Source organism: Propithecus coquereli, unplaced genomic scaffold (assembly GCF_000956105.1).
Source record: "Propithecus coquereli isolate 6110/MARCELLA unplaced genomic scaffold, Pcoq_1.0 Scaffold131, whole genome shotgun sequence".
NCBI lineage: Eukaryota > Metazoa > Chordata > Mammalia > Primates > Indriidae > Propithecus > Propithecus coquereli.
Genome location: NW_012137303.1, coordinates 1088460 through 1114975, shown reverse-complemented (window position 1 = coordinate 1114975; position 26516 = coordinate 1088460). Strand labels below are relative to the sequence as shown.

Genomic DNA, 26516 nt, shown 5'->3' with positions numbered 1-26516 from the left:
AAAACTAGTTCCTGAATTTTTTTAAAAAAATTTTCATGCCATGATAAATTTCCTGTCTTGCTAGATCGGGGCCTCGGTACTGGTGCGGTGCTGCTCTGGGTGGGTCCTGAGTCTGACGGCCTCGGAGGTGGGCCCACGTATCACAAAGGGGAGAACCGGAGGCTCTCCCGAGCTCGGACGCGGGGCGGCCCGCCGCCTGCAGCCCCGGAAGCGCATCCCCGCCTCCCCTCGCCTTCCTGTTGCTGGCGGTGCCCGGCGGTGCCCGGCTCCGCTCGTCCTCACTGTCTGCGCTGGCCCTGCCCAAGTAGAGCGCAGCGGTGAGTCCAGGGCCGCAGGTGGGATTCCCGCGCCCCTCAGACTGCCACGAGACTCGGGTAAGTGTCTCGCAGGCCTCTTGTGCTCCTCCGGAAAAGGGGCGGGGAGCGGTTGGTGGTCCCGCCGCCCTCCATATACTTGGTACCCTCTTGCTATATGGCCTTGGTCGTAATGAGCGGCCTTGGCCTCCGACAGCCCTGCCTTGTCCTCTCATCTTCAGACTAACCACAGTATCTCTCCTAGCTCCGAGTGTGAATCCCTGGGATAGGCAGAATCCGGGAGGTGGGGGATCACAGAAATCCGCAGGCCGGACAGGGATAAGTCTCCATGGGCGCTTTAGGGCAGATAAAAGGGAAAAGAGGAGAGGATTTGAAAGGATTGAGCGCACCAGGCTGTAGCCTTGAAGAGGTTGTGGCGGACGGGCTGAACTTGTCCTGGGCTCTCCCTTGCTTCCCAATTTACAGGGCGTCGCCTTCGGAAACCTCCATCGAGAAGACACCGAAGGGGCTAGTCTTCCTCCACTTTGACCTTCTGCTCTCTCAGTCAAAAGAAAAAAATAGATCCCAAAATTAACAAATGGCCGACTGTCGATTCTGCGTCTTGCCTTGCAGCTCTAGAAAAGTCATGGGCAGCACCTGTTTAAAATCAGGACTTGTGCCCTGGTGTTTGACCGTGGACCTCTGCCTGACACTTGTCTTGCTTACAAGTTAATTGGATCAATCTTGGATCAATCAAACGCTTTTGTAGGAAACAAGACGTGGTGTGCCACCTGACAGCCCCAGGTGTATCCTCAGCATTTCCTTCTTAGATGTATTATTACTTTTTCTAAGCATTAGCCAAGCCTGACCTGTCAGATCACATTGTTCCAGGTTCCCTCAAATGACTGATAAGAATGTGATGTTTTTATGACCATAAAAAAAGGACAGTCGTTATCTAATGATTGTTTTCTTTTATCATTTTATCACTTTCTTAAACAGGCTGTTTTGGATAGGGATTGCCTTTCCCAAACCTGTAACTCCTTAACTTCATAACTTCTCGGAAAGTCCCATGCTTTTATCATCTTGCTGGTTCCCTTAACAAGATAATATTTTAGCTAGCAAGATAATGTCTTGGTTAGTAAGACAATAAGCTTGGACATGGCTCAAAAGCAATTTGTCTAATATATTTTCATGTAAAATCCCTTTCAATACCACCCAGAAGGCAAGTTAGTGTGGTGCCCTGCAAGGGGGCAAGGTCACCGGGGCCAGGGAGGTTGGCAGGGATTTATCCTCTCCATCTTTGTATGATGCCAGTGGGCAAGAGTACTTTAGCCTGGAAGCTGTGCCCCTAAGCAACCTTTGCAGGTGGGTGACAAGTTGTTTGGGGGGCCTATGGCTCACTCCTCTTCAAACCAGATGCAATCTGGCAAGAGGCAGCAGCAGCCCTACCGTTTTATAGACACGCTGCCCTTACTTACCCTTCCTTTCAACATTTGCCTCCCCCAATCTTTCTCACTTAACCTCAAATGGAAGCTCATGCTGTGTCTGTAATACTTTGGAAGATGGAGAACAAGTAGGTCCTGAAAAGTGACTGATACCATGTGACCTCTTGTTCCTATAGCACACTGCATTTTGTATGTGAATCTTTTCTTTTTAATATATCCTTTATTGTCTCCTTCCTAAGTTTAGCATTAATAATCTTCTTCCAGGTCTTCCATCCAACCTAAAGGCACTATCTCTCCATAAGTAAGAGGCAGGGAGAAAGAGAGTAGCCTTCTGATTTTGGGGGAGGAATTGAGGTTAGAATCCAAGTTAGAACTACCTCCTGGAAATCCAGTCCTGGAAATCCAGTTCAGTGTCCATCAGGGGAGCAAAAGGATGCTGCTAAAATGGACCTTGCATGTGCTTGCTGGTGAGAGTGAGTACTGGATGAGGTTGGATTTGGTCCACGGACACCTAAGACAGACTTGCTATGAAAGAGAAAAAAAAAAAAAACAGAAAAAAAAGATTTTGAGAGCATGGGCGAGATCTCAAAATTAATCTAATCCAAGATGTGTCCCAGATCACTAAGTTCTTAACACTATTCCCTCCTGTGTTAGTCTGCTATGGCTACCATAACAAAGTACCACAGACTGGGTGGCTTAACCAACAGAAATTAATTTTCTCACAGTTCTGGAGGCCGGAAGTCCAAGATCAGGGTGTGGGCAGGGTTGGTTTTTTCTGAGGCCTCCCTCCTTGGCTTACAGATGGCCCACCTACTCATGTCCTCACATGTGTCCCTCTGTGTTGTCTGAGTTTTACTAATCTCCTCTTACTATAAGAACACCAGTCATTTTGAATTAGGGCCCACCCATAAGACCTCAGTTTACCTTAATTATCTCTTTAAAGACCCTATTTTGCTTTTTATCTCACTGTTAATCTTTTTTTAATCCATTCCTGCCAATTAATTTAAACTTCATGGTCTTTTTCTAACAAAGAAATGCAAGTTTTCATAGCTAACAAAGGATTGGAAGAAGGATGGAACATATGTTCCTTCTCCCTGCAGCTACTGAGGAAAGAAATACCTTTCTAGGCCGGGCGCGGTGGCTCACGCCTGTAATCCTAGCTGTCTGGGAGGCCGAGGCGAGCGGATTGTTTGAGCTCAGGAGTTCGAGACCAGCCTGAGCAAGAGCGAGACCCCGTCTCTACTAAAAATAGAAAGAAATTAATTGGACAACTAAAAATATATAGAGAAATTAGCCGGGCATGGTGGCGCATGCCTGTAGTCCCAGCTACTCGGGAGGCTGAGGCAGAAGGATTGCTTGAGCCCAGGAGTTTGAGGTTGCTGTGAGCTAGGCTGACGCCACGGCACTCACTCTAGCCTGGGCAAAAGAGTGAGACTCTGTCTCAGAAAAAAAAAAAGAAATACCTTTCTATATTACAAAATAAGCAATATGGTTAAATGAGTAAATTGAGAACTTTCATAAGAATTTCAGTTCTGTGCAATGTGAAGACAAGATGAGTGATTCAAAACTTTTACTAACTTGCTCTGTTCTTTGTTACTATAATTTTGTTCTTGGAAGAGTTTTTTTTTAACAAAGGGGAATTGTTATACTCCTAAAACTTTAAAAATTGTTGCCATGTCTTGGGACAATAACTTCAGTATGTGTCTTGATAATTTCTTGCCCTGGTGATATCACTGAAAGTCATTTCTCTGTATTTCCAAAAGCTATAAAGTTATTTATAAGATTTATATGCTAGTCAATAATTCTTTTTTTCCCAAATGCATGAGGGAGTATTTGTAATGACTTCTGCATTTTATTATTAACAGATTATTTCTTTTTGAACTCTTAAAATATGAATTGTTTATATTAATAGACTTAATTTTTCAAGCAATTTTAGGTTTACAGAAAATTGAGCAGAAAGTACAGAGTTCCCACATACTCCCTTTCCTTGTACCTCAGTTTCTCCTATTAACAACTTGCATTGGTATAAATTTGTCACAATGGATGAACCAATACTGATACCTTATTATTAAGTAACATCCATAGTTTACATTAAAGTTCATTATATAAAGTTCGATAGGTTTTGTCACATGTATAATGTCCACTATTATATACCATTACAGTAGCATACAGAATAGTTTCATTGCCCTAAAAATATTCTCTGCTTCACCTCAGATAATTTCTTTTAAGTTAATGCCACTGTGTGGTAAGAGCATCCTCTTTCTCCAACCCCCCTTGGCCTTTGTGGAAATGAAATGAGCTTTTATCGCTCTGGTCCTTTTTCATTATTTCTCTATCTTTCTCCTACATTTGTAAGGTCTCTGAAGAGTCAGCCACCTGGTCTCCTGATCAACTAACTTCTTAAAGGTGAGTTTCAAGAATTTAATCCATATTCATATACCCAGATACAGCATTCAGGCAGCAGCCTGTCTTCCCTGACATTATTTTGTCACCTGCTGTATTTTGGCATTTGACACATGGGGATCATGTCCCCCCTACTTGGGATGGATTGCAAGAAATCTAACTTGAAGAAGACTGAAACCCTGACACACAGGAAACAGATTGTGTGAGCATTCCCACACGAGGAGATGGGCTGAAAAACACAATTTTGGAGTAAGATGGAAAGCGAATGGTATGGAGTGTCCATTCTTTAAGGAAGTATGTCCTAGATCAAAAGCTCACTCTTACTCTTACGGTTAAACACTGTCATTCTCTTAACATAAAGGTCTCTAAGAATATATGCAGACTATTTAGTATAACCTTAATATTTATTGTCTGAGTTGGGAAACTTTTTGAGAGTAAAAGGGAGCTTTTTTTTTTTTCTTAAGGGACAAGGTCTTGCTCTGTCATCCAGGCTAGAGTGCAGTGACTCAGTCATAGCTCACTGCAGCCTTGAACTCCTGGGCTCAAGCGATCCTCCTGGCTTGGCCTCTGAAAGCGCTGGGATTATAGGCCATCACACCTGGCAGAGCATTATTAAAAACTATATTAGGGCAACAGGTGTAAATCAAGTCATCCTCCTATTAGACCAGATGATTTTTATGCCATAAAATGTCTCTCAATATTGGTTCCTTCGTTGTAAAAATAGCTATCTTTCTCCTACCCATTTCTTTCTGGTCACACTGTTACCATACCCAAAGCTGACCTATGTGATCTCTAGCATCCTTCTCAATTATTTTCTTTAAAAATTATTTTTTTTATTGTGTCTGAATTTGCATTTTTTAAAAAACTTTTGTTTTCTAAGAATTATTAAAACATTTCTTTAGAATATGTTTGGGGGAGAGGGAAAAGGCCAAAAATTAAGTGTAAATTCACGCACGTAATGTCTAGAGAAGGATGTCTTCCTAAGAGAGCAGGTTAGGCATAGCTGGATTGGAACTGCAGTGTGTCTCAACAGCAACAGAGAAGTCAGTGGCACAGTTACTTTTTGATCCCTCAGTAATTCAGTCTCCCTGAAAAGAAGGCAAGGGAAAGCACAATCAGAGAAGAGAAGGATGCAGCTAATTTCACATTAGCTTTCCAGTGAAGAGCTGTTCAACATTTAAACAGAACTGTTTCATTATAATCCTTGTTCCCAGAGTGCCTTACAAAGAGTACCAAGGGAAATATTGACTATTAGTTCAAGGCACACTCCCACTTTGGTTCTTCTCCCTTCTTTATACTATCTCTCCCCTCTGTTCCGTAAGAAGGAAAGAAAAATGCAAAATTTGCAGAAATTCTAGTTATAATGAAAAATTTGGGGGGGAAATGGATAATTTAATGTTTTAGCATGCTTTACAGCAGTTACTCTGTTAGCCTTGGGACATACAAATCATATCTAAGTTTGCTCACATATGACCATGTTTGCCCACTATATTTAGATGTGAGGGCCAGCAAAAAATCAAAACTCTGGAGTAATTTAGAAACAAGATAATTTTTTTTCTTAAAATGTAATATTGTGGAGTGGGGGCAGCTAACGGTGTTACAAAATTTCCCAGGAAATGTTTTAAAGGGTGGGGCAGAAGGTCTGAGTAGCTAATCTTGGCCAAAAGCTTTAAAAAAAAGTCACAAGTGCCCACGAACGCCAGCCATAGGCCCAGGTTCTAATTACCCAAACTCAAAATAAATCATTTTCTATTCTTACCTATATGGCTCTGAATTTGTGCTCTGGACTATGCACATTTTAAAAATATTTTTATTCTTCAGCAGACACAATTTTTCTGTGTAAAATATAGAGAGCACATCAGCCATGTGCTTCCCTTCTGTTGTTTAGAGAAGACAATGCCACTCCCAACCCCTTATCTCAGGACTAAGCTCCATACCCCATGCCCTCTCCAAACATGTCCCTTTCCCAATCCCCGAGAGGTGATCCCTGTCCCAATTTTTGTATTTATCCCTTTTATTAATTTTACTACTTGCTTGTACCCTAAACGTGTCATTGTTTTACACATACAAATGGATCTATACATATTCTTCTGTAGCTTGCTTTTTTTTTGCTCAACATTTTGTTCTTGTGATTCGTCCTTGTTTTTGCATGTAGCTGTAATCTATTTGTTTCTGCTGCTGAACAGTATTCCCTTTTATAGATATTACCAAAATGTATTTATCCATTCTACTATTGAAGGACATTTGAATGGTTTACAGTTTTTTGAAATTGCAGTGTTACTATAAACATTCTTGTAGGGATCTCCTGTGCACCCCTCTAAGAATCCCTCTAAGTAAACATCTAGAAGTAAAATTGCTTTACATAATACCACATTGTTTTCCAAAGTGAATACACTAATTTGCACACATACATCCCCACCCATCAGTACATAGGGTTTTGACTGGTTGACATCTGCTGAGCCCTTGATATTATCGGACAACTTAGTTTTCATAAATTTGATAGGTATAAAATGTTATATCCTGTGGTTCTCCTATTACATATTTTATGTGCTTATTCCCCATTCATGCTTCTTCAAACTACTCGTTAACACTTTTGCCCATAGTTTTAAAATTTTTGTTTTGTCTTTTTCTCATGGATCTGTAGGAATTCTTTGTTTATTTTTTTTGTAGAGATGAGAGTCTTACTGTGTTGCCCAGGCTGTTCTCAAACTCCTGGCCTCAGGCTATCCTCCTACTTCAGCATCCCAAAGTGTTAGGATTATAGGCATGAGCCACCTGGCCCAGCCCAGGAATTCTTTATATATTCTGGATTCTAATCCTTTATCAGTTGTATGTGTTACAAATATCTTTGCACAGTTGGTAACTTATTATTTTACTTTTATGCTATCTTTTTGATATATACAAGTTATTAAAAATATAGTTAAGTTTGATTTTTAATGTTAAATTTGTCTATCTTTCCCTTTATGAGTTACACTTTTTAATGTCTCACTAAAGAAATCTTTCCAGGAGCAGTGTAAGGAAGATAAGCACCCCTTGGACTGGCAAAGCCACCTGCCAAGCACTGCAACCACCATGCCCAAAAGAAAGGCAAAAGGAGATGCTAAAGGTGATAAAGTGAAGATCAAGGATGAACCACAGAGGAGATCGGCACGGTTGTCTGCTAAACCTGCCCCTCCAAAACCAGAGCCCAGGCCTAAAAAGGCCCCTGCAAAGAAGGGAGAGAAGCTGCCCAAAGAAAAAAAAGGAAAAGCAGATGCTGGCAAGGATGGGAACAACCCTGCAAAAAACCAAGATGCCTCTACAGTCCAGTCCCAGAAAGCAGAAGGCACCGGGGATGCCAAGTGAATGTACGTTTTTGATAGCTCTCTACTTCTAATGACTCTAGTGTTTGAAATACTACTTTTTTTAAGTCAAGTTTTATAAAAATGTAGGATTTGGGTTTTTCTTTTTTTTTAAGTTATGTTGTTAGCACCCAGGACACTTTGTTGTTTTTTGTGGAAAGGGCAAATACCACTAATAGAGTGTGTCTCAGAAACTGAATTGAAATGCTGGAAAATAGGATTTTCTGTTTTGGTTTTTGAAGACTGTTCTTGGTTCCCAGGAGAAATTCTCTGACATTCACGTTAGTCACTTTGGCACAGAAGCCTTACAGTGTGGGGAAGCTAAATTTCACGTCTTCTCCTTCCCCGATACCATCAGCATAGACTTGGCCTTGCCATCCCTAAAATCAACTGTGTTAGGTAACAAAACTCAGGCTCTCAGGTGATGACATTGAAATATTGTCACTCAAATGAGCCAAGATTCCTATTTTTAGTTTATGGATTCATCCTGTGGAAAACTCTGCATGTTTTAGTTCATTTCTTCCGTGTCAGAGTTGGCCTGTGAAAAGCTTATACATGCCTCATGTGAAGTGTCCACCCCCTCTGAAAACCTTTCCTGTTCAAAGCAGCAAAAAAAGATGTTGACTTTTACAGTGACTTTTTCAGGAGGGGAGTTTGGAAGTTATAAAATGTTATAGGTTGCCACCTATGTCCTGCTGGAAGTAACTGTTTTTGAAAAGTATCTTTATCTATAAAGCTGAATATAATTTGGCTTGGGGAGATCATTTCCTACCCAAAGTCATAAAGATATTCTTTACCGCCTTGTAAGAGTTTTGTAGTTTTGCTTTTCACATTTGGCTTTAGTCTGCCCTGAACTGATTTTTATGAAAAGTACGAGGTATTCAATTTAATATTTTTTCCCATATGTATAAGTGCTTGTCCCAGCACTATTTACTGAAAAGTTCAACTTTTCCCCACTGATCTGTAACACTGGCTCTTTCATAAATTAAGTTTTTTGTATGTGTGTGGGTCTGTTGATGGTTTCTATTCTGACTCACTTGTCAATCTGTCTAACCCTGTGGCACAACTATACAGTCCTAACTACTACAACTTTAGAAAAAGATCTTGATAGAAACCAAAATGTCTGCACATTTTGTCAGTGTTGACCAATCTCACCTCTACCTTCAACATTACCACTGATTTTTTTTTTACTTGGGAGTGTCTTGGCTATTCTTAGCCATTTGGTCTTCCATACAACTTCTAGGATTAGATTGACAAGTTTTAAATCAAACAAACCAAAAACATGTTGGAATTTTGATTGTATTTATGTTAAATTTATAAGTTAATTTGGTGAGCCATGTCATCTTTGCAATGTTGTCTTCCAGTCCATAAATGTAGTATAGCTCTCTATTTAGGCTTTTTAAATATCTTTCAATAAAGTTTTATAATTTTCTCCATAAATGTATTTTGTTAATATTTCCTAGGAACTTCCTAAAACTTTTATATGGTGTATTTTTAGTTATTATATTTTCTGTTTTTAGCTAATGTTTTAATTTTTGTTTTAATTTTTGTATCCAGCGACCTTACTACTTCTCATTAATTCTCATATCTGTAAATTCTTGTGTGTTTCATATATAGACAACCATATGTTTTGTATATACAAACAGTTTTGTTTCTTCTTAGTCCTTATACCTTTTATTCCTTTTTCTAATGTTAGGCATAGTCCAAATGCTGGGGATAACAGCAGTAGAAAAAAAAAAAAAAAAAGTCTCTGCTTTCTCAAAGCTTATGTTCCAGATGGGGAGGGGGGAAAGCATAGAAAGTATACACATTTATGTGACAAAGGGCCTTAAGTAAAGAAGTGTAGGTGGGTACTATTTAGAGTGGTTAGTGAGTCCTCCGATGAAATAACATTTGAACAGAGCCCTTAATGAAGTAAAAGAACAAAAGATGTGAATCTGAGGGGAAAGCATTCCAGCAGAGGGAATAGCAAGTGCAAAAAGATTAGGTGAAAATGTTTTTGGCATACTGAGGAAAAACAAGGAGGCAAAAACAGCTGAATTGGAGTGAAGGTGAGGAAGAGTGATAGTTGCTATGATTACAGAGATAAGAGATAGCCAGGGCCAGAAAATGAAGGATTTTTGCAGCCTGTAAATTTTCTCTGAAAGTAATGGGACGCTATTATAGTTTTGAGCAAAGAAATGACACAATCTAAGGTGGTGTATACGTACGTATGTATGTGTGTAAATATATGTATATATGTGTGAGTGTGAATGGTTGCTGCATGGGCAATAGACTGTAAAAGGCTACGTGTGGAAGGAGGAAGACCAGTTAGACAGTTGTCACAACAGTCCAGGCAAAACATGTTGATGACCTGGACCTGGTAGGGAGCTGTGGAGGAGAGTGAATTGGATGTGAAGTGTGAGAGAGTTGGCAGTAAATAATGAATGCCAAGTTTGGATGATTGCTTAACCTCTCTGAGCCACAGTTTCCTCAGTAGCAAAAGAAGAAATCATACCTATTTTGCAAAGTTTCTAAAAGAATTAGAGATACTATATGGAACTGGTTAGTATTATAATTTTTTTTTTTTTTGGTACTGACTCTGGTTTGGAATGGTATTATAATTTACCCAGTTAGCATACTGATGCATAAAGCTGTGTTGGAAATTTGAAAAAAAAATAATTCCTATTTACCAGGACCTCATCACTACTGAAAAACTGAAAAGAAAAAAAAAAGATTACTTGGCAATCTGAGGGCCAGGGCCAGGCCTCTCCATATGAGGCCCTTACTAAACCCAGTAGTGTATATACTAAAACTGAAATTACATAATTTCAACAACAATATCTCCCTTTGTAATATTGAATTGCTGGCAATTCTGCTTTGTCATGCTGTATCACTATGCTTCCTCTGCTGAACTATTTCTATTCCATTTTCTTTGGTAAACAACAAACATTTATCTGTACTTTCTCTTTGCTGGACAACAAATCAGGATCAAAGATAAAAGAAACATTCTGTCTTCAGAGCTCAAAGTCGAATGGGGTAAAGAGATAAGTCACCACACAGTAGTGTGCTTTGTGTTGTGGTAACACTAAAGGAGACTGGAACCCTGATGCCAGAGCATGAAGGGGTCTTAGGGAGGACTTCCTGGAGCATGTTGACACCTGAACAGCAAAATGAAAACATATAGGAGGCGGTCAGGCAAGAAGTGGGGAAAAGGCTTCTAGAAAGAATAATAACATTTGCAAAGATGTTAAGAGAATATGGTACATAGTAGTCAATAAAGTATTTGTTGAATCAAAAAAATGATTAGGATGAATAACCAAATATATTATGCTTTTGACTATAATAAGGAAAACTCTTATTATGTGTTAATGTTTACCACACACTGTGTGTGCCCAGTGATTTACATGCATAAGTTCATTTCCACAACCCTATGAGGTGAATAATATTATTCTCATTTAACTTTACATTTAGTTAAATTGAGGCAAACAGAGATTAAGTAACTTGCCTTGAGATCAAGAATAAGAATAAAATCCAGAATAAGACCCAGGTAGGTCTATGACTCCAGGGCCTACAAGTCCCTGTTGTTGAAAAAATTGAGGCTCCCTGGTATAAATCTCAAATGTAACTCATCCCAAAAAATAATTTGATGTTTCTGAGTAAACTGACTAAGGAACTTCTAAGATACTAGGAAACCATCAAATGCAAGAAATGACCATATTCTACAAGCTAAACAGTTAAAATTTCCAGTGAAGGGTAGTAATGAGATGACAATAAATTCCAGGGGGGAAAGTGGTCATAAAATTTAGAATTTTAGTATATCTTCTACACAAAGATGCAATTTTTTAGATAGAAATATTCCTCTGGATAGGGGCCCATGAAATCTAAGAAAAAAAAAATTCCTGAAGTGGGGAAGTGTAAATTAGAAAATCATAAATCAATCTTTAAACCTTTTTGTGTACTTTCCTGATCCATTTGGCACTTATAGTTCTACCTGTAAATTTACAAATTAACATCCTGGTTTATAACTATTTTGAGAAGTTGAGTGTCTGACATGAATCAGCCTGTGTGATCCAGAGTTTTTAATATCAAATTTCTGGCCCTCAAATCTGAGACATTAGACCTGGAAGAGTTGGAAAGAAGAGGGAGGGAAATTTATTTTTCTGTATCTGCCCTTGTTCCATTACATTCTTTTCTCAACAGTGGTTACAATGATCCTCATAAAATGTACGTCATTCCTGTCTCAAAACCCTCCAGCGGCTTCCATCCTGAGCCCTGCTTGAACCGCCCAACTGCCTGGCCCTCCAGCCGCTCCGCACTCGCCAGTAGGGAGCGTTTCTGACCCGGTCTAGGCGGATGGGAGATCGCATCTCTTGGTGTCATGTCGCGCCGGGCCACTCTGGACTGCATCCACATTCCCCAGCTGGGTAGGGGAGGCTGGGACCCTGCGTTCTTTCCAGGCCTTTCTCCTCAGACCCCTTGAAGACCTTGCTCTGGCTTCACGCCGTGGCTCAAACAACACTGGGAGGTCTCTTCTGAGATTGTAAATGTCTGCGAGCCTTCTTAATCTCTTAGGTGCCGGAGAACCTTCTGGCCCCAGGATGAAGCCCTTGTCAAAATTACATTTTTTAAAACACACAAAAAAAATACATATGATTACAAAGAAAACCAATTACACTAACCAAAACAGTTATCAAACAATTAAAATAATTTGTGATACAGTAATATGTGTGCTTCTTCATTAATGTATTAAACAAACATCAAGACCTGCCTTATGACCACCATAATTTCAAAACAAGTATTGGATATTTGTAACAACCTACTGTGATTTTAAAAATGTGATTTTTCGCCACTTACACGTATAAGTGAAGGAGACGTTAAATTTCAGCTCTAGGTTAGAGATTTTAAAGATGTAGAATTTTTTTCCCCATCCAACCTCACCAGCCCCCCGATTAAGGAACTCGGCAAAAGTGCTTAACACAGTGCTTGGCACATTGAAAACCTTCCATAAATGCAGGTTTTAGTAATTTTTTTTCTGCCTACTACTGACTTGAGAAAGATTTTAGTAATTTTATCATTACTTTTCTTGTACCTGCTCAAATTTCTTTTAGGTGATCATGATGGACTTAATCACATGAAGTCTTTGAGAGTTAAAGACTTCAAAACTAGTCCCAAGTCTCACACACTCCTCCTACTACTATGCCTTATTTAGGGGACAATAATTTTGAGACAGATGGGGAGAGAAACACCCATGTTTATCGCATCTGACAGGTACTCCTTGATTCATTCAATAATAGTTGCTCACATACCAGGCGTCAAGAACTGTGCTGGGCAAGGGGATGGAGACACAAAGATAAATCAGAGTTCAGCCCATTAATTTAGTCAATTAGACATAAGTGCTAAAATAGTGCTGTCCATACACTCCAGCAGTGGTATAAGGAAGGATGTATTAATCTGGTGGGTGTAGGAAGTAGCAAAGTAGGAAGAAAGAGCAGGAGCCTTTAGAGAGGAGAACCTGCTTTTAAAGATTAGTTCCTTGATTTATTCACCAAGCACTTATTGAGCTTCAATTGTGTGCCAAGCCTAGGAGGCACGCCCAAGGGCCCTGACCTCACCAGAGAGAGGAGGAGATCAGCTCCCAGCAAAAGAGAAAAAGCTTCCCATCTGATGAAAGAGTAGGAAAAAGCAAAAGTGAAAAGATCAAGGTTTGACCTCATGGTTTCCAAGCCATCCATCCATGCAAAGAAAGACTCAAAGGGGACTTTACACAAAAGGATTTGGCTGTAAGCATGACCTTTGATGGGAAGAGCTCCTAGAGTGCTCATATCTTTCCAGAGACCTGGCAGCCATAAGTTAAATTGAGGTTAGGTGAAGCATAAGAGGCAAAGATGGGGGTTGTGGTGAAATTTACCATCAGAGGCAAAGCCAGGTCAGCAGGGCCTTCTTTCCCTTGCAAAGGACTTCAGATTTTATCCTATCTCTTTTCCTCGGGAAAAAGCCTGATGAAATTTGAATTTCACAAAAATCTCCTTCTCAGCCTTTGAATGGTTGAATTAGAAGGGGAACATTTGCACCAGAGGTTTCCTGACTATAAAATATACTGCTTTATTCAGGCCTAGAAATCAGAACTTTAAGAGAATGAGGCAGAACAGCTATCCATTTTGCTAAAAAAAGGTAGTTATAAGACAATTGCCGTAGTCCCACAAAAGATGGCAAGAGGCCAGGCGCGGTGGCATGCCTGTAATCCTAGCACTCTGGGAGGCCGAGGCAGGAGGATCACTTGAGGTCAGGAGTTTGAGACCAGCCTGAGCAAGAGCGAGACCCTGTCTCTTTCTAAAATATATAGAAAAAATTAGCCAGGCATGGTGGCGCATGCCTGTAGTCCCAGCTACTCAAGAGGCTGAGGCAGAAGGATTGCTTGAGCCCAGGAGTTTGAGGTTGCTGTAAGCTAGGCTAACGCCACGGCACTCTAGCCTGGGCAACAGAGCGAGACTGTCTCAACAAAAAAAAAAAGAAGAAAAGAAAAAGAGACGGCAAGAGCCTTTGAGTGGTGGGATGAAAACATAAAAGGAAAGATTTTCACAAAATTCCCTGTACTTCTTCCTCTGAAGTATTAACAAGGTAGATTTGGCAATTGAATATGGAAGGATGGTGAGGGAAAGGAAGGAGTTTGAGAGGGCATCCAAATTTCCAGCTTTGAATTTATGTAGATGGTTGTATTACTAACCAAGATAACACATGAGACAGAAGAGGAGAGAGCAGGAGACTGATGAGTGTCTGAGAACTGTAAAGTGTCTGAGATTTTACCCAACTTGCAAACTAACAAGTTGGCCTGACACAGTTTCATGGATGCTGGCAGAGTTCATGATGCTCCTGGGTCGAGACAAAAAACACTTTATTATTCACAGTAATAGCAATAGCCAGATTATCAGCATTTTTGTTCTGTTTCTTCAGCTCCAATTCCCAGAGGGCAACACCAAGAGGGCTATATGACACCTGAACTTGCATTGGGTTGTGTTACAGGAGAGGAACCACAATTCTGGGGTTCCAAATCTGGTACAGTGGGCAGTAAGCATACCTGCCTGTTGCTATGGAGAGAGACATTACCACTATCTTTCAAGGCTGTTTGCCATATAAGCATCCTTGAAAAGATAATCCAGAACAAAGAGCAGTCAATAGCAAGTCAAGAGCAATTGCCTCAATAGCAAGACATGAAGAAATGTAAGAAACCCATGGAGAATAATCTCTTAACAACGAATTCTGTTTTGAGTGATTGTTTTAGGTGTTCAAAGACATCCAGGATAATGGAGACAAATGGTCATACAGGTATAGAGAGCAGGAAAATGATAAAGACTGGAAATATAATGTCTGTTAATTTAATACAGTGTCATTTAATGGATGCCTAATATATAAATTGTTTGCCTTTTGGAACTGGAGTAACATCCTTGGCAGGTCTGTCAAGCAACCAATTGAAGTTAGCTGGATCCTTATTGCTCAAACACAGATAACAATCAATACAATAGGGCTGGTGTCTCTGCAAAATGTAAAAGTTCAAGCAACTATCTTCTCTTTCTGTCCCAAACTTCCCCAAAGACTGTGAAAAGAAGGGAAATCTTTTCACTCTCATCTAACTATACATACTGACATATAGGTAAATCCTTAATCTTCTTAAGCACTGTAGCAGGGTCAGCATTTATTATTTTACTGTTTGGCACACTCTCTGAGACCACAATGTCTAAATCATTTTGGAGTATTTAATTTTGTGATCCCCTCCCACCTTTGTTTTTTAATTTTTTTTTTTAGAGATGGTGTCTTGCTCAGTCACCAGGCTGGAGTGCAGTGGCCAATCATAGCTCACTGTAACCTAGAACTCCTGTGTTGAAGGAGCCCACTGCCATGCCCAGCTAATTTTTAAATTTTTTCAGGGGACAGGGGGTGGCATCTTGCTGTATTGCCGAAGCTGGTCTCACTCAAGCAATCTACCAGCCTTGGCCTCAGCCTCCCAAAGTGCTGGTATTACAGGTGTGAGCCACTGCACCTAGTAGTCATCACTCTTTATTTTAATAAGATTATGAGAGGTGCCCTGCAATATTTAATTAAAGTTAGTGGAAGTTTCCTTTCTTTTGAGAAAGTGCTGAGCATTGTAAAGCAATGGATTAAATATGGAGTCACAACCCAAGTGGACTTGATTAGCCCTTACAGACAGGAAAAGCTTTAGTCTATAACTGTGTGGCCTTACCAAAGTTATGAGGTGATGAGCACTGAAGATATTTCTTGTGTGACTCTAATAGCAATGGTAATAATGATTACAATGGGTTACTTTTTGTGTTATATTTTTCTTGCTGTAAAATGCTATACTTTCTTTGAGGATTAAGCTCAATACCCTCAGATTATAAGGCTGACATACTACCTCCTGTACTAAGAAGGCAATTGTCAGGAAGTGTTCTGTTATTTTTTTCTAGATATTTTGTTCATTTGATGATTTTTAATACCAAGAAAAAATTGAATGTCTTTGTTATCCTCTGGATCCATTAGGCTAAAATTCCTTCTTTGGGCAATTACTAAATTAAGTTCCAATCAAGAGCTGCCAATTTCTGTTTTCTTTAGTGGCTTCTAGCAGGGCAGAGAAGATCTTGGTGCCTATATGCTTAGGTAACTTGAGGCTTTGGGTCATTCTAGGAGAGGGGACTTGAATTTAGGGGAAAGGGCAGGGCAGGCAGGTCAGCTAATACAGCACCCACTGCCCTATATTACATGTTGTACTTCACCTTTATGATTTACATTACAGGCCAAAGTTTCCTAGTGAGGGCAACATAAAATCAACTTAATGTTTTAAGAACAGGATAGAATTGGAAATAATTGGAATGCAGTGTGTGTGGTAAGAGTAAGGAATAGTTCACGCAACTTTTGTTTCTGTTACATGTGTATGGCTAGATGAAAGTGTAAACTAAACTTCAAACTATAGGCCATGGCCAAAATAATTTGAAAGCCACAGCCACTAAGCCCAAACTCTGACCAGATCTGTACACCAAGTCTGTATGGTTTACCTGGGCATCCTCAGAGCTGAGCAAAGCAGGGGATGAGAAAGGAACACACAAATGGAAAAGAGAGGGAGTTATTCTGCAACTTTTTTGCTTTTCGAGAAAGAGTTTAACCTTTGATAACTGTGACCATTGTTATTGAAACTTTTACTCCTGTTGTAGATTACCTTTTCAAGGATGCGTATATGGCAAACAGCCTTGGAAGATAGCGGTAATGTCTCTCTCCATAGCAACAGGCAGGCATGCTTATTGCTCACTATACCAGAATTGGGTTCCTGTAACACAACCCACTGCAAGTTCAGTATCTACCCTCAACTTCTGTGGCCCCAATGTGATCAATCTCTTCTACTGTGAACTCCCGCAGGTCTTCCAGCTCTCCTGCTCCAGAACCCAATTCAATGAGCTGCTGCTCCTTGCTGTGGATTTCATAATGGCAGGTACCCCCATGGCTCTCATTGTCACCTCTTATGCCTATGTGGCAGCTATGGTCCTGCAAATCTGCTCTGCTGAGGGCAGGAAGAAAGCCTTCTCCACATGTGGTTCCCATCCCCCCGTAGTTGCCATATTCTATGGTTCAGATATGTTAACTACAACTTTAACTACAAATGCAACTTGGTTCAGCCAAGCTTTCATATAAAGATAAAGCTGTTGGAATCTTTAACACTGTCATCAGCTATCCATGTTGAACTCAATCATCTACAGCCTCGGGAACCCTGATGTGCAGGGCGCCCTCTGGAGGATGCTCAGTGGGGCGTGGTCGCTGGTTTGAGGAGGTCTCAGTAGCCCTTCTTCCCTGTGTCTTTTTGGACTAAAGGAAAATTCTTCTAGAGCCAGGGATTAGGACAAAATCGTCCAGAACTGTTTCCATCTCGTTGAGTGTGAGGACAACTTTTTGCAGAGGATAATAGTTATTGTTTCTCAAAGAAGCCCCAGCCCAACTGTAGGCGATGGGTGTAAAGGTTCTACCAGGACAGCCCCTTTGACAAATTACAGCTTTAGTCACTGTGTCCTCCCTTTTCTGGGTAGAAGTGAAACCTAGGAAGCTGTGAATGCTTACAGGTTCATGCTTCAGAGGGAATGACTCTGGTTGGTTATAGCCTGGGTTCCCAGAAGTTTCCCAGAAAACTTCCCCCACTTCAGGGGTCATATTTTTCCCTCAAGACAGGTATCATTGTTCTGTTTATAAAACATAGGCCTAGAGATCAGGATTATTTTATTTCTCCTGTCAGTCCTCTCTAAACAAACAAACAAACAAAAGTAGCCCTTTCCTATTATACGAAGCTCCCAGAGGATATAGAGGGGCCAGATGGGAGGCTGTATGGATACATATTCTCTAGTAATTTTGGAAAACATGATAACCTGTGTGCAGCTCACTGACCTGTTTTAAGTGTTAAAACTCCAGTCACACATATGATATATCTCATGATACAAAAATGAATTTTCCTCATCTATCCTTCTGTACATGTTTAAAATCTTTTGAAAAGATAAGAACTCATAATCTAGGCCAGGCACAGTGGCTCACGCCTGTAATTCTAGCACTTTGGGAGGCTGAGGTGGGAGGATTGGCTTGAGGTCAGGAGTTCAAGACCAGCCTGAGCAAGAGCAAGATCCTGTCTCTATAAAAAATAGAAAAATTAGCCAGGTGTGGTGGCACATGCCTATAGTCTCAGCTACTCTGGAGGCTGAGGCAGGAGGATCGCTTGAGCTCAGGAGTTTGAGGTTGCAGAGAGCTATGATCATGCCACTGCCCTCATGCCCAGGCAACAAAGCAAGATCCTGTCTCCAAAAACAAAAAGAATTTGTAATCTAGACATTATTTATGTATTTCAAAAAATCCCAGACTACTCAATATGAAAATCCTCTCTAAATTCTCATTCTTAGTCCCCAAACCTCTTAGCTGAAACAATCTATAACTACAAATACAAGTCATATGGTGATGCCTCACCCTAAATATCCCTGTCAATAGGGGAGCATGGCGTTGACCTAGAACATTATCTCATCTTGCTTGCTGTTTACCAGCCTTCAGTCCAGTCATTATTTAGCTGTATCTTCCTTCCAGCTCTTCTTTTAGGACTAATTGCCCATTTCTGGCAACTCTACTGTGCCACTGATGTTTCCTAATTCATTTCCCTAAAACTTTCTATTGACCAGCACCTATGACTTGGCTTCTCCATAATATTCTATGGGGGCAAGGAATTGGAAGGATGCAGTAAAGTAGAGATGAAGAAAAGCGACATGAAAGAGGGAAGCAACACAACATTGTAGGTGGAGAGTTAGTGGGAAAATGAAGACAAACGATAGGGAATAGGGAGAAATGGGATAGATTACAAGCAGAGGGGGTTGAGGAGGAAGGATGGAAATGTTAGAGAGGACCAAATAGGGTACAGAGATAGAGAGGGAGATGAGAAAGAATGGAGGGATTGGACAAGATGCCTTGAGACTCTTAAAAGATTAGAGGAAGAAAGTAGGGGAATAAAATTAGTAGGTCAGGGATGGGAGGTATGGGCTTCCCACTCTGTGTTGCCCAGCAATAACCAGTGAAATGAATTCCACTGGCTAAATTCATGAGAGTAATTTGTATATGTGTTTGTATATGTATGTATGTGCATATACACTAAAGGAATTACGACTGCAAAGTTAAAATTTGGTAAGTATTCTGCCTTTCTATTTGCCAAAAAATGTGCACCATTTTATAATACATCCTGATTGGCAGTGTAGGAGAATGATTGTTACTTCACATCTTTGACTTCATTGTGTGTCATAAATATATCTTTTTATCTTGAAAATGAGATAAAATATTGAATTATTTTTAAATTTGAATTTCTTTGTTTATGGTTGAATAGGTTTTTACACACAGTCATGCATCACTTAATGATGGGGATACATTCTAAGAAATGTGTTGTTAAACAATTGTGTTGTGCAAACATCACAGAGTATACTTACACAAACCTAGATGGCATAGCTTAATATACTCCTAGCCTACATGGAATAGCCTATTGCACTGACCATTGTTATGTATGCAGTCTATCGTTGACTGAAACATCAGTATGTGGTGCATGACTGTATTTGTTATTTTTATTTCTTCTATGCAAATTGCCTGTTGATATTTTTTTGCCCCTTTGGTGGTAGTTTATTTTTTTTTAATGATTGGTAGAAATGATTCATGTTTTAAAATAGAAGAACTCTTTGCCATATATGTTGCAAACATATTTCCCAATTTCCCATTTGTTTTTGACTTTGTTTAGAGTGTCTACTGCCCAAATTAAATTTTATATTTTTTATGAACTTTATCTTCTTTGTTTTATATCATGTTTAGAAAAAAGAACTTTTCCATCTAAATGCTGTATGAATATGTCTGATGTTTTTCTAGTACTTTTACATTTCTTAAGTCAAATATTTAATATAGTTAGAGCTTATGTTTGTATGTGTTCTAACTTTTTCCCAGTTGATAATAATTGTCCCAGCACAAGAAAATGTAAGCTTGATTACATATATAGGGTATGTGATATTATATACAATAGTATTAATATAACAGTGAAAGAAAAAAATATTTGAACTGACATAAGAGCTGCCACCCAAGAAGTTTGCAGTTCAAGTGTAGCCAAGAGAATTATCTGCTAACACACAGGAAACAACACTCAATAAATAACCAAATCTAGACTCTCCAGAACTTAATTCATAATGTCCAGGATACAATCCAAAATTACCCAATAGATGAAGAATCAAGAAAATGCAACACATTTTCTAGAGAAAAGAAAATCTATCAAGCCCAACCCTGAAATGAACCAGATGTTGAAACTAACAGACAAAAATTTAAAGGGGCTATTATAACTATTCTAAATTAAGTGAAAAGAAAAGAAAAAGAAAACATGTTTTCAATGAATGAAAACCTTAGCAGAGAAACAGACACAATAAAATGGAAATTCTAAAAATGAAAAATACAATTTGCAAAATAAAAATTCACTGGGTGTATTTAACAGCCGATGGAAAGGTAAGTAAACTTGAAAGTCAAGAAAAATTATCTAATGTGAAAAACAGACCAACATGAGAAAGTAACTTTGACATATGTTAGAGGAATGTAAACCTTCAACAAGACGCAGGATGTACTTTCTGACTTAGAAAATAAGTGAAAAGACATGGGCAAGGATTAATCTACACATAAAAATACTAATTTTTATGGGAAAGAGGCTTATAACCAAAAGTAAAATTACGAACATCCTACCTTTACCTCTGAAATGAAGATATACAAAATTAAACTAAGTACCTTTGAATTCTGCATTTTTAATACGTGAAAATTTATTTGCAATGAATGCATGTAATTTACAAAAAGGAGCAACTGTCTTGACTCTTTAATATTCTGACAATTTGTTTTAATATATTTCATCTTAAATGGCTTTAAGCAGAACGCAATAGTATTTTTTAAATCTCCAGTGTTTAGATCTCTTAAAACTGATTTGTGATATTTTCTTATTATGTAGTTATAAAAAATTTGGTAGTGGCCTGGATTTATTAGTATTCTTAAACAATACTAGTCATAGTGAAATGCTGCAAAACATATTTCAGTGAGCTGAAATTCATTAAAAATATTTTATTGTAACTGGGTTATGAGAAAATGTCAAACATGGCAATATTTTCATTTAAAAACAAGATAAGCTTAGAATTATATCTTAAACATATTTTGTATAATTTGGCTTTCTTTAAAGCCAGAAAAGTAAAATTATAATAAATTCTGATTTGGACATAAATAAAATATTGAAACTTAATGTTGTTTTAATACACCTCCTCTTTACTTTTTCAATATTTTTACAACTACTTTCACATTATAGGAAAAATTAACCATTAAACATTAATGAGAGTGTGTATACAGTCGTGAACTCTTCATTTTCCTCTGGGGCATCTCGGGTTCCCCCATGCCTGTGATCACTAGCAGGTCCTGACACTCACCCATTTTTCCACAATTGTACTTCTCCACTTCTGTATCTGCTCCAGGATCACTCCCCAAAAGCAGCCCCGAATCTGCAACGAATGCCTCAAATGCTCCAGGAATGGCCCTTTTTTAAACTGAGTGTATAGAGCACTCTTGACATAAGTGACTCCATCTTAGAAAAATACTCCATGTCAAAAGGCATCATGCCAACAGAGACTTGATGTTCACAGACTACATCCAACCAGATAAAGGCATAACCCTTTACTATCAATCCTCACCAAAGGAATCAAGGGCCATAAAAAGAGCAGGCCTTTACCAGCTAGGCCCGGTCATCCTTACAGAGACTGTGCTGCTGTCACTCGTGGTGAGCACCCAGCATCTGCTACAGAAGGCTGTGCCCAAATCAAGCACTCTGCCTTGCAAGACACCGACAATTGTCCGTTGACCACCGACTGGACTGGCCCAGGGCACTCTCCTCGTTAACGTCACTCTTTTTGGACTGGTTCCTTAACCCCTTTGCTATCCCTTTTTTCTTGCTGTTAAATGTCACGTTGTTTGATGTGGGGATTTTATCCATAACATTTACATACTGATTAAGTATACTACTATGTATGGTTTGCAATGTCGACTGACTCGTGGATCGGCTTGAGCCTGTGCGCCCACGGGTCTGACTAGGAGTGAACGGGAATACTGAGGAGAACTAGCTCCTTTGGGAACTCCACCTAGCTCATGACTTCTATGGTTGAAATAGCATCAAAAAAAGTCTGATCTTATGGAAAGACACAAACTGACGTTGCGCTGCTCACAACACTGAGTCTCACTCAAATATTACCTGATGTGGACAGAATAAGCTGGTGGGAACAGCGTGACACCCTGTGGCTAAGCCCCTGCTCAGTCTCGGACCCAGGCAGGCGCCTTGCCTCATTCCTCACTTCCGCCTGGGACTGCATGGAACACGCATGCGTGCCGCGGGCCTGCGAGGGCAGGATCGGGCACTTACCTCGGGCCGCCGAAGGTGTAGGCGCAGACTTGCTGGTCCTTTAGTGTTAGGGGTTAGACTACAGATTCCAAGTGGCAGCCCAGCAGGAATTTCCTGCCACCCAAATACCTTTGCGGGCTTTCTTCGTCGGACCCACTTTTTCCCCCCCGTCCGACCTGGTCTCCCCAGTGCTCGCTCCACCCACTTCTCTACCTGTCCAATCTGCAGGCCCTCTTCATGCCCTGAGAGCTGGTCTTGGCTGTCCCAGCCCGGGTCTCTCTAGGAGCGGACAGCGAATGCTCAGAGTGTATGCAGCCACACGCTCTTCTGTAGGTGGTTCTGCGCGGTACGAGGTCGGGCCGCTGGTTCTGCAGATCCTGCTCCTCCAGGAGCGTCGGCCCTGGGTGCTGTCGCTGGACGGACTGAGCAAGGCCCTCATTACTTTGCAGATTGTTAAACACTGAAATTCACTGAATTAACACAGCCGATAACTCATCTTTTAGCAACACAATCTTAGCCAAAGGAATGAATCTCTAATGGTGAAATAGCAGCTGATGACAGGGAAGATTTCTGAAAGGGGAGCCCCTCATCCCTCTTCCTCCCTCCTTGTTCTGGAGCTCCTCTGCAGCCATGCCTGGAGGGTGACTTGCTCCAGGATGGATGGTGGCTTGTCTAGGGCTTGAGAGCACAAACAGGTCTAGGTAGGTCCCACTTTCCAGATCCGCAGGGCTGGGCACATGCATAACATGGTAGGCATCAGAGCTTGGCCCATTTTCAACTTGGTCACTTTTTTAATGTACGTGCTTTATTTGTGATAACAGTTTGCATAATTCCAAATGTGACACAGCAAGTAGACTCAGTGACATAAAGATAGAACAGGTTGTTTTAAAAGAGGAAAAGGTATGTAAAGCAGGCAGGGCTGAGAATGACATAACTGAGCCCCCAGGTTGAGCCCTGAGCCTGTTGGCTACCAGGTCACTGGGCACTCAGTGGGGTCTGAGGGGCTGGGATGGAGCTGGGCTCTGGACCCTTTCTCCAGGGAACAGACCTTACAGTCACCCCAGGTACCTGCCTTATAGGGGAGGGGATTCCTCTTTCCCCCGCCCCCCACACACAGGTAGCAGCATCTTTTTGCTCCAGTGTTCGGTGGCAAAGGAATAATTTCTCGAAACACAGTGTTCAGAGAGAAGGGGAGAGACCAAAGTCTAAAGGAGAAAATGGCCTCAGCTAAGTTCTTTCCAGTATTTATTACCAAGGATATGGGCAAGAGGTCAGGGAGTACACAAGAATGTGGAAACTTAAGCAAGCGTAACTCTTTGCATATAAGGAACAGGGTGTGCAGATATCAGCTAATACTTCTTAGAACAAAGAACTTGGCTGGAGGGGCCATTTGCCAACTTCTTTAAGACATTGGTACACATCAGCTGTTTTCAGCTGACCTTTGCACACAGCAAACAAACAGCTTCGGGCAGGCGTTTTCGCCTGTCCCTTCATTCGCCCTGCTCACATTCTTTCCATCCATCTATCCTTCCTTCTAGGCCAAGCGCCCCCGCCCCCCCCCCCCACGCACACACACTGGGGTGTGTTGAGCTGTTCGCCCTTCTCCCTGGACCTGAGATTCTTGGCCCTGCCCCCACACCAGCTCCCTCCCCCTTGGGTCTGGGGTTTCAGCGGTGATGTCGTGAGGGGCAGCATTGTTTGCCCAGCATTCCTATGGCTGCTGGGTCTCTGTGCTCACTGTGATACCTGACCCAGAAGTCAGAGACCATAACCTGCCACGCATGGCGGGTCCCCAGCGCGGGCCGGCATGTCTCAACTGCTCCAGTTGAGACATGTTCGAATCGACAAATGAAATTTGGAAAGAAGACAGGTTAGCTTACACTTGACCCCCTAGAGGTAAAGGGAGGGTTTTCACTATAACCCTTCTCTGTGGGGGGAGCAGTTTTCTTCTGGGGCCCAGCGTGTGATCCTCAGTTCAGAGACTCCCGTTGAGGGAGCGACGTTGAGAGAGCTAAGGCCACAGCCATGAACTCAGGCCTGTGAATGGCCTAAGATCCTATTCTGGAAGCTGGAGGTTAATATGTCTTGGTAAATGGAAACTTCCTGCCACTGAAAGAGCCTGGGCAAGGCGTTTCTGGGGAGGAAACATGGTTGGTACTTTTCATTTGGATGATGATGATTCAGAAACACTTGGGTTTCATTTCTTGACACGGGCGCTGGAGAAGGTGAGGAGGACATTTGGCCTAATGAAATCTGTATTTGGCCGTAGCTGGCAATGTGTGAGATGGGGCGGGGTCAGGGAGGAGTTTTCCAGGTCTATGCGGGGCTAACAGAGCAGGCATCAGAGGCTGGATCACCCGGGGCTGGGTCTCCTCCACGGAGTAAAGAAGCAGTGTCCCTTCTGCCCTAAACAAGTAAACAATAGGACAGTTTTTACAGGATTTTCTAGCACTGCTTTTTTTTTTTTTTTTTTCCTGAGACAGAGTCTCGCTCAGACAGCCTAGCTCACAGCAACCTCCAGCTCCTGGGCTCACGTGATCCTCCTGCCTCAGCCTCCCGAGTAGCTGGTACCACAGGCCTGAGCCACCACGCCCGGCTAATTTTTTCTATTTTTAGTAGAGACGGGGTCTCGCTCTTGCTCAGGCTAGTTTGGAACTCCTGAGCTCAAGCGATCCTCCCGCCTCGGCCTCGCAGAGTGTTAGGATTACAGGCTGAGCCACCGCGCCTGGCCTAGCACTGCTTCTTTTAGTCCAAAACAGCGGTGTGAGGTCACCTTCAGAAACCGGGTTTCTGAGAGATGGGGACACACTCAAGGTCTCCTAGAGGATGGTTAGGGGAAAACGGGGTCTTCAGGCCTTACGCCTGCCCCTTCCCTGCCCTTCCTCCAGCCTTCCTCTCGAGGGCACAGCCTCTCTTCCATCCTCTCCCTTGCAAGTAAAGACACACAGGTAAGTGGTTTGAACAGCATCCAACCCGGAGACTCTCATCCTCCCCTGCCCACAGCCCAGGCACCACTCTACCACTGTGCTCAGGCCCAGAGCAGAGCAGGCACAATACTCTCACTCTGCTGGTCGTTCATTCTTTGTTTCATATGTCTCTGGTTTTCTTGAGGTAGAAAAAGAAAATCTGAGAAATATATCAATGGCTGACAGTGGAAAACTTAGAAGTATCTTTGCAAATTAGAAAATAAAGTGAGACTGGGCGCGGTGGCTCACACCCGCAATCCTAGCCCTCTGGGCGGCCTAGGCGGTGGATCGTTTGAGCTCAGGAGTTGGAGAGCGAGACCTCGTCTCTACTAAAAATAGAAAGAAATTACTTGGACAGCTAAAAATATACAGAAAAAATTAGTGAAAGGCAGGAATTGATAGTAGGAGAACGTACTTTGTTTTGTGTGGAACAGAAACTGTTTTAGATTAGAAAAATGTGTTCTCTTTGATTCTAACTAATGCCATTTGCTTCTGTAACCGCTCTTGCTTTTAGTTGTTAGTCGAATATAGCTAATCAGAATGAAAAACAGGGCAGGAGTAACTCCATGACAGGCTGAACTTCCTAGAGTAGGCCTAAGTTTCAGTTTCCCCGAAACCGAAAGGCGGACCAAAACTGGCGCCGGGGCGAAAATTAAAAATCCCGGGGCTTGGAGCCAACCAATCAGGAGTCCAAACAATCCGCCACTTTCAAAGGAACCAATGGACTAAGGGGGGAGGAGGGATGGTGTGCCCAGCGTGTCTGTGGAACCTGCGTGTGGTGTGCCACCGGTGTGTCGTGTGCAAAAGGAAGTATAAAAGCTTCACTTTTACCCCAGGGCGGGGTCCTGGTTCATAGAGGAGGCCACTGTGTTGGTGCTCTGGGACTTGGACCCTAGCTCGAGCTAACCAATAAACTCCTTTGCCATTTGCAGCCTCGGTGACTCTGCCTCTCTGTTCCTGGGGCCGAGGGGAACCGGTTCTAACATTAGCTGGGCATGGTGGCGCATGCCTGTAGTCCCAGCTACTTGGAAGGCTGAGGCAGGAGGATTGCTTGAACCCAGGAGTTTGAGGTTGCCGTGTGCTAGGCTGATGCCACGGCACTCTAGCCTGGGCAACAGAGACTGTCTCAAAAAAAAAAAAAA

At 41.5% G+C, this 26516-nt stretch overlaps 1 protein-coding gene across 2 annotated transcripts; it reads left to right on the top strand.

Annotated features, from left to right (window-relative positions):
- The first annotated feature begins 267 nt into the window (after window positions 1-267).
- On the top strand, window positions 268-7676 carry HMGN4 (high mobility group nucleosomal binding domain 4). 2 transcript variants are annotated; one of them, XM_012638634.1, is made up of 3 exons: window positions 268-374; window positions 4095-4144; window positions 7148-7676. In XM_012638634.1, exon 3 carries the CDS (start codon window positions 7214-7216, stop codon window positions 7484-7486), a length of 273 nt encoding a protein of 90 aa, XP_012494088.1. In that variant the 5' UTR covers window positions 268-374; window positions 4095-4144; window positions 7148-7213; the 3' UTR covers window positions 7487-7676. The 2 variants fall into 2 exon arrangements, with proteins under 2 accessions (XP_012494088.1, XP_012494087.1); XM_012638633.1 differs by having other exon boundaries at window positions 7136-7676.
- Window positions 7677-26516: the final 18840 nt, after the last annotated feature.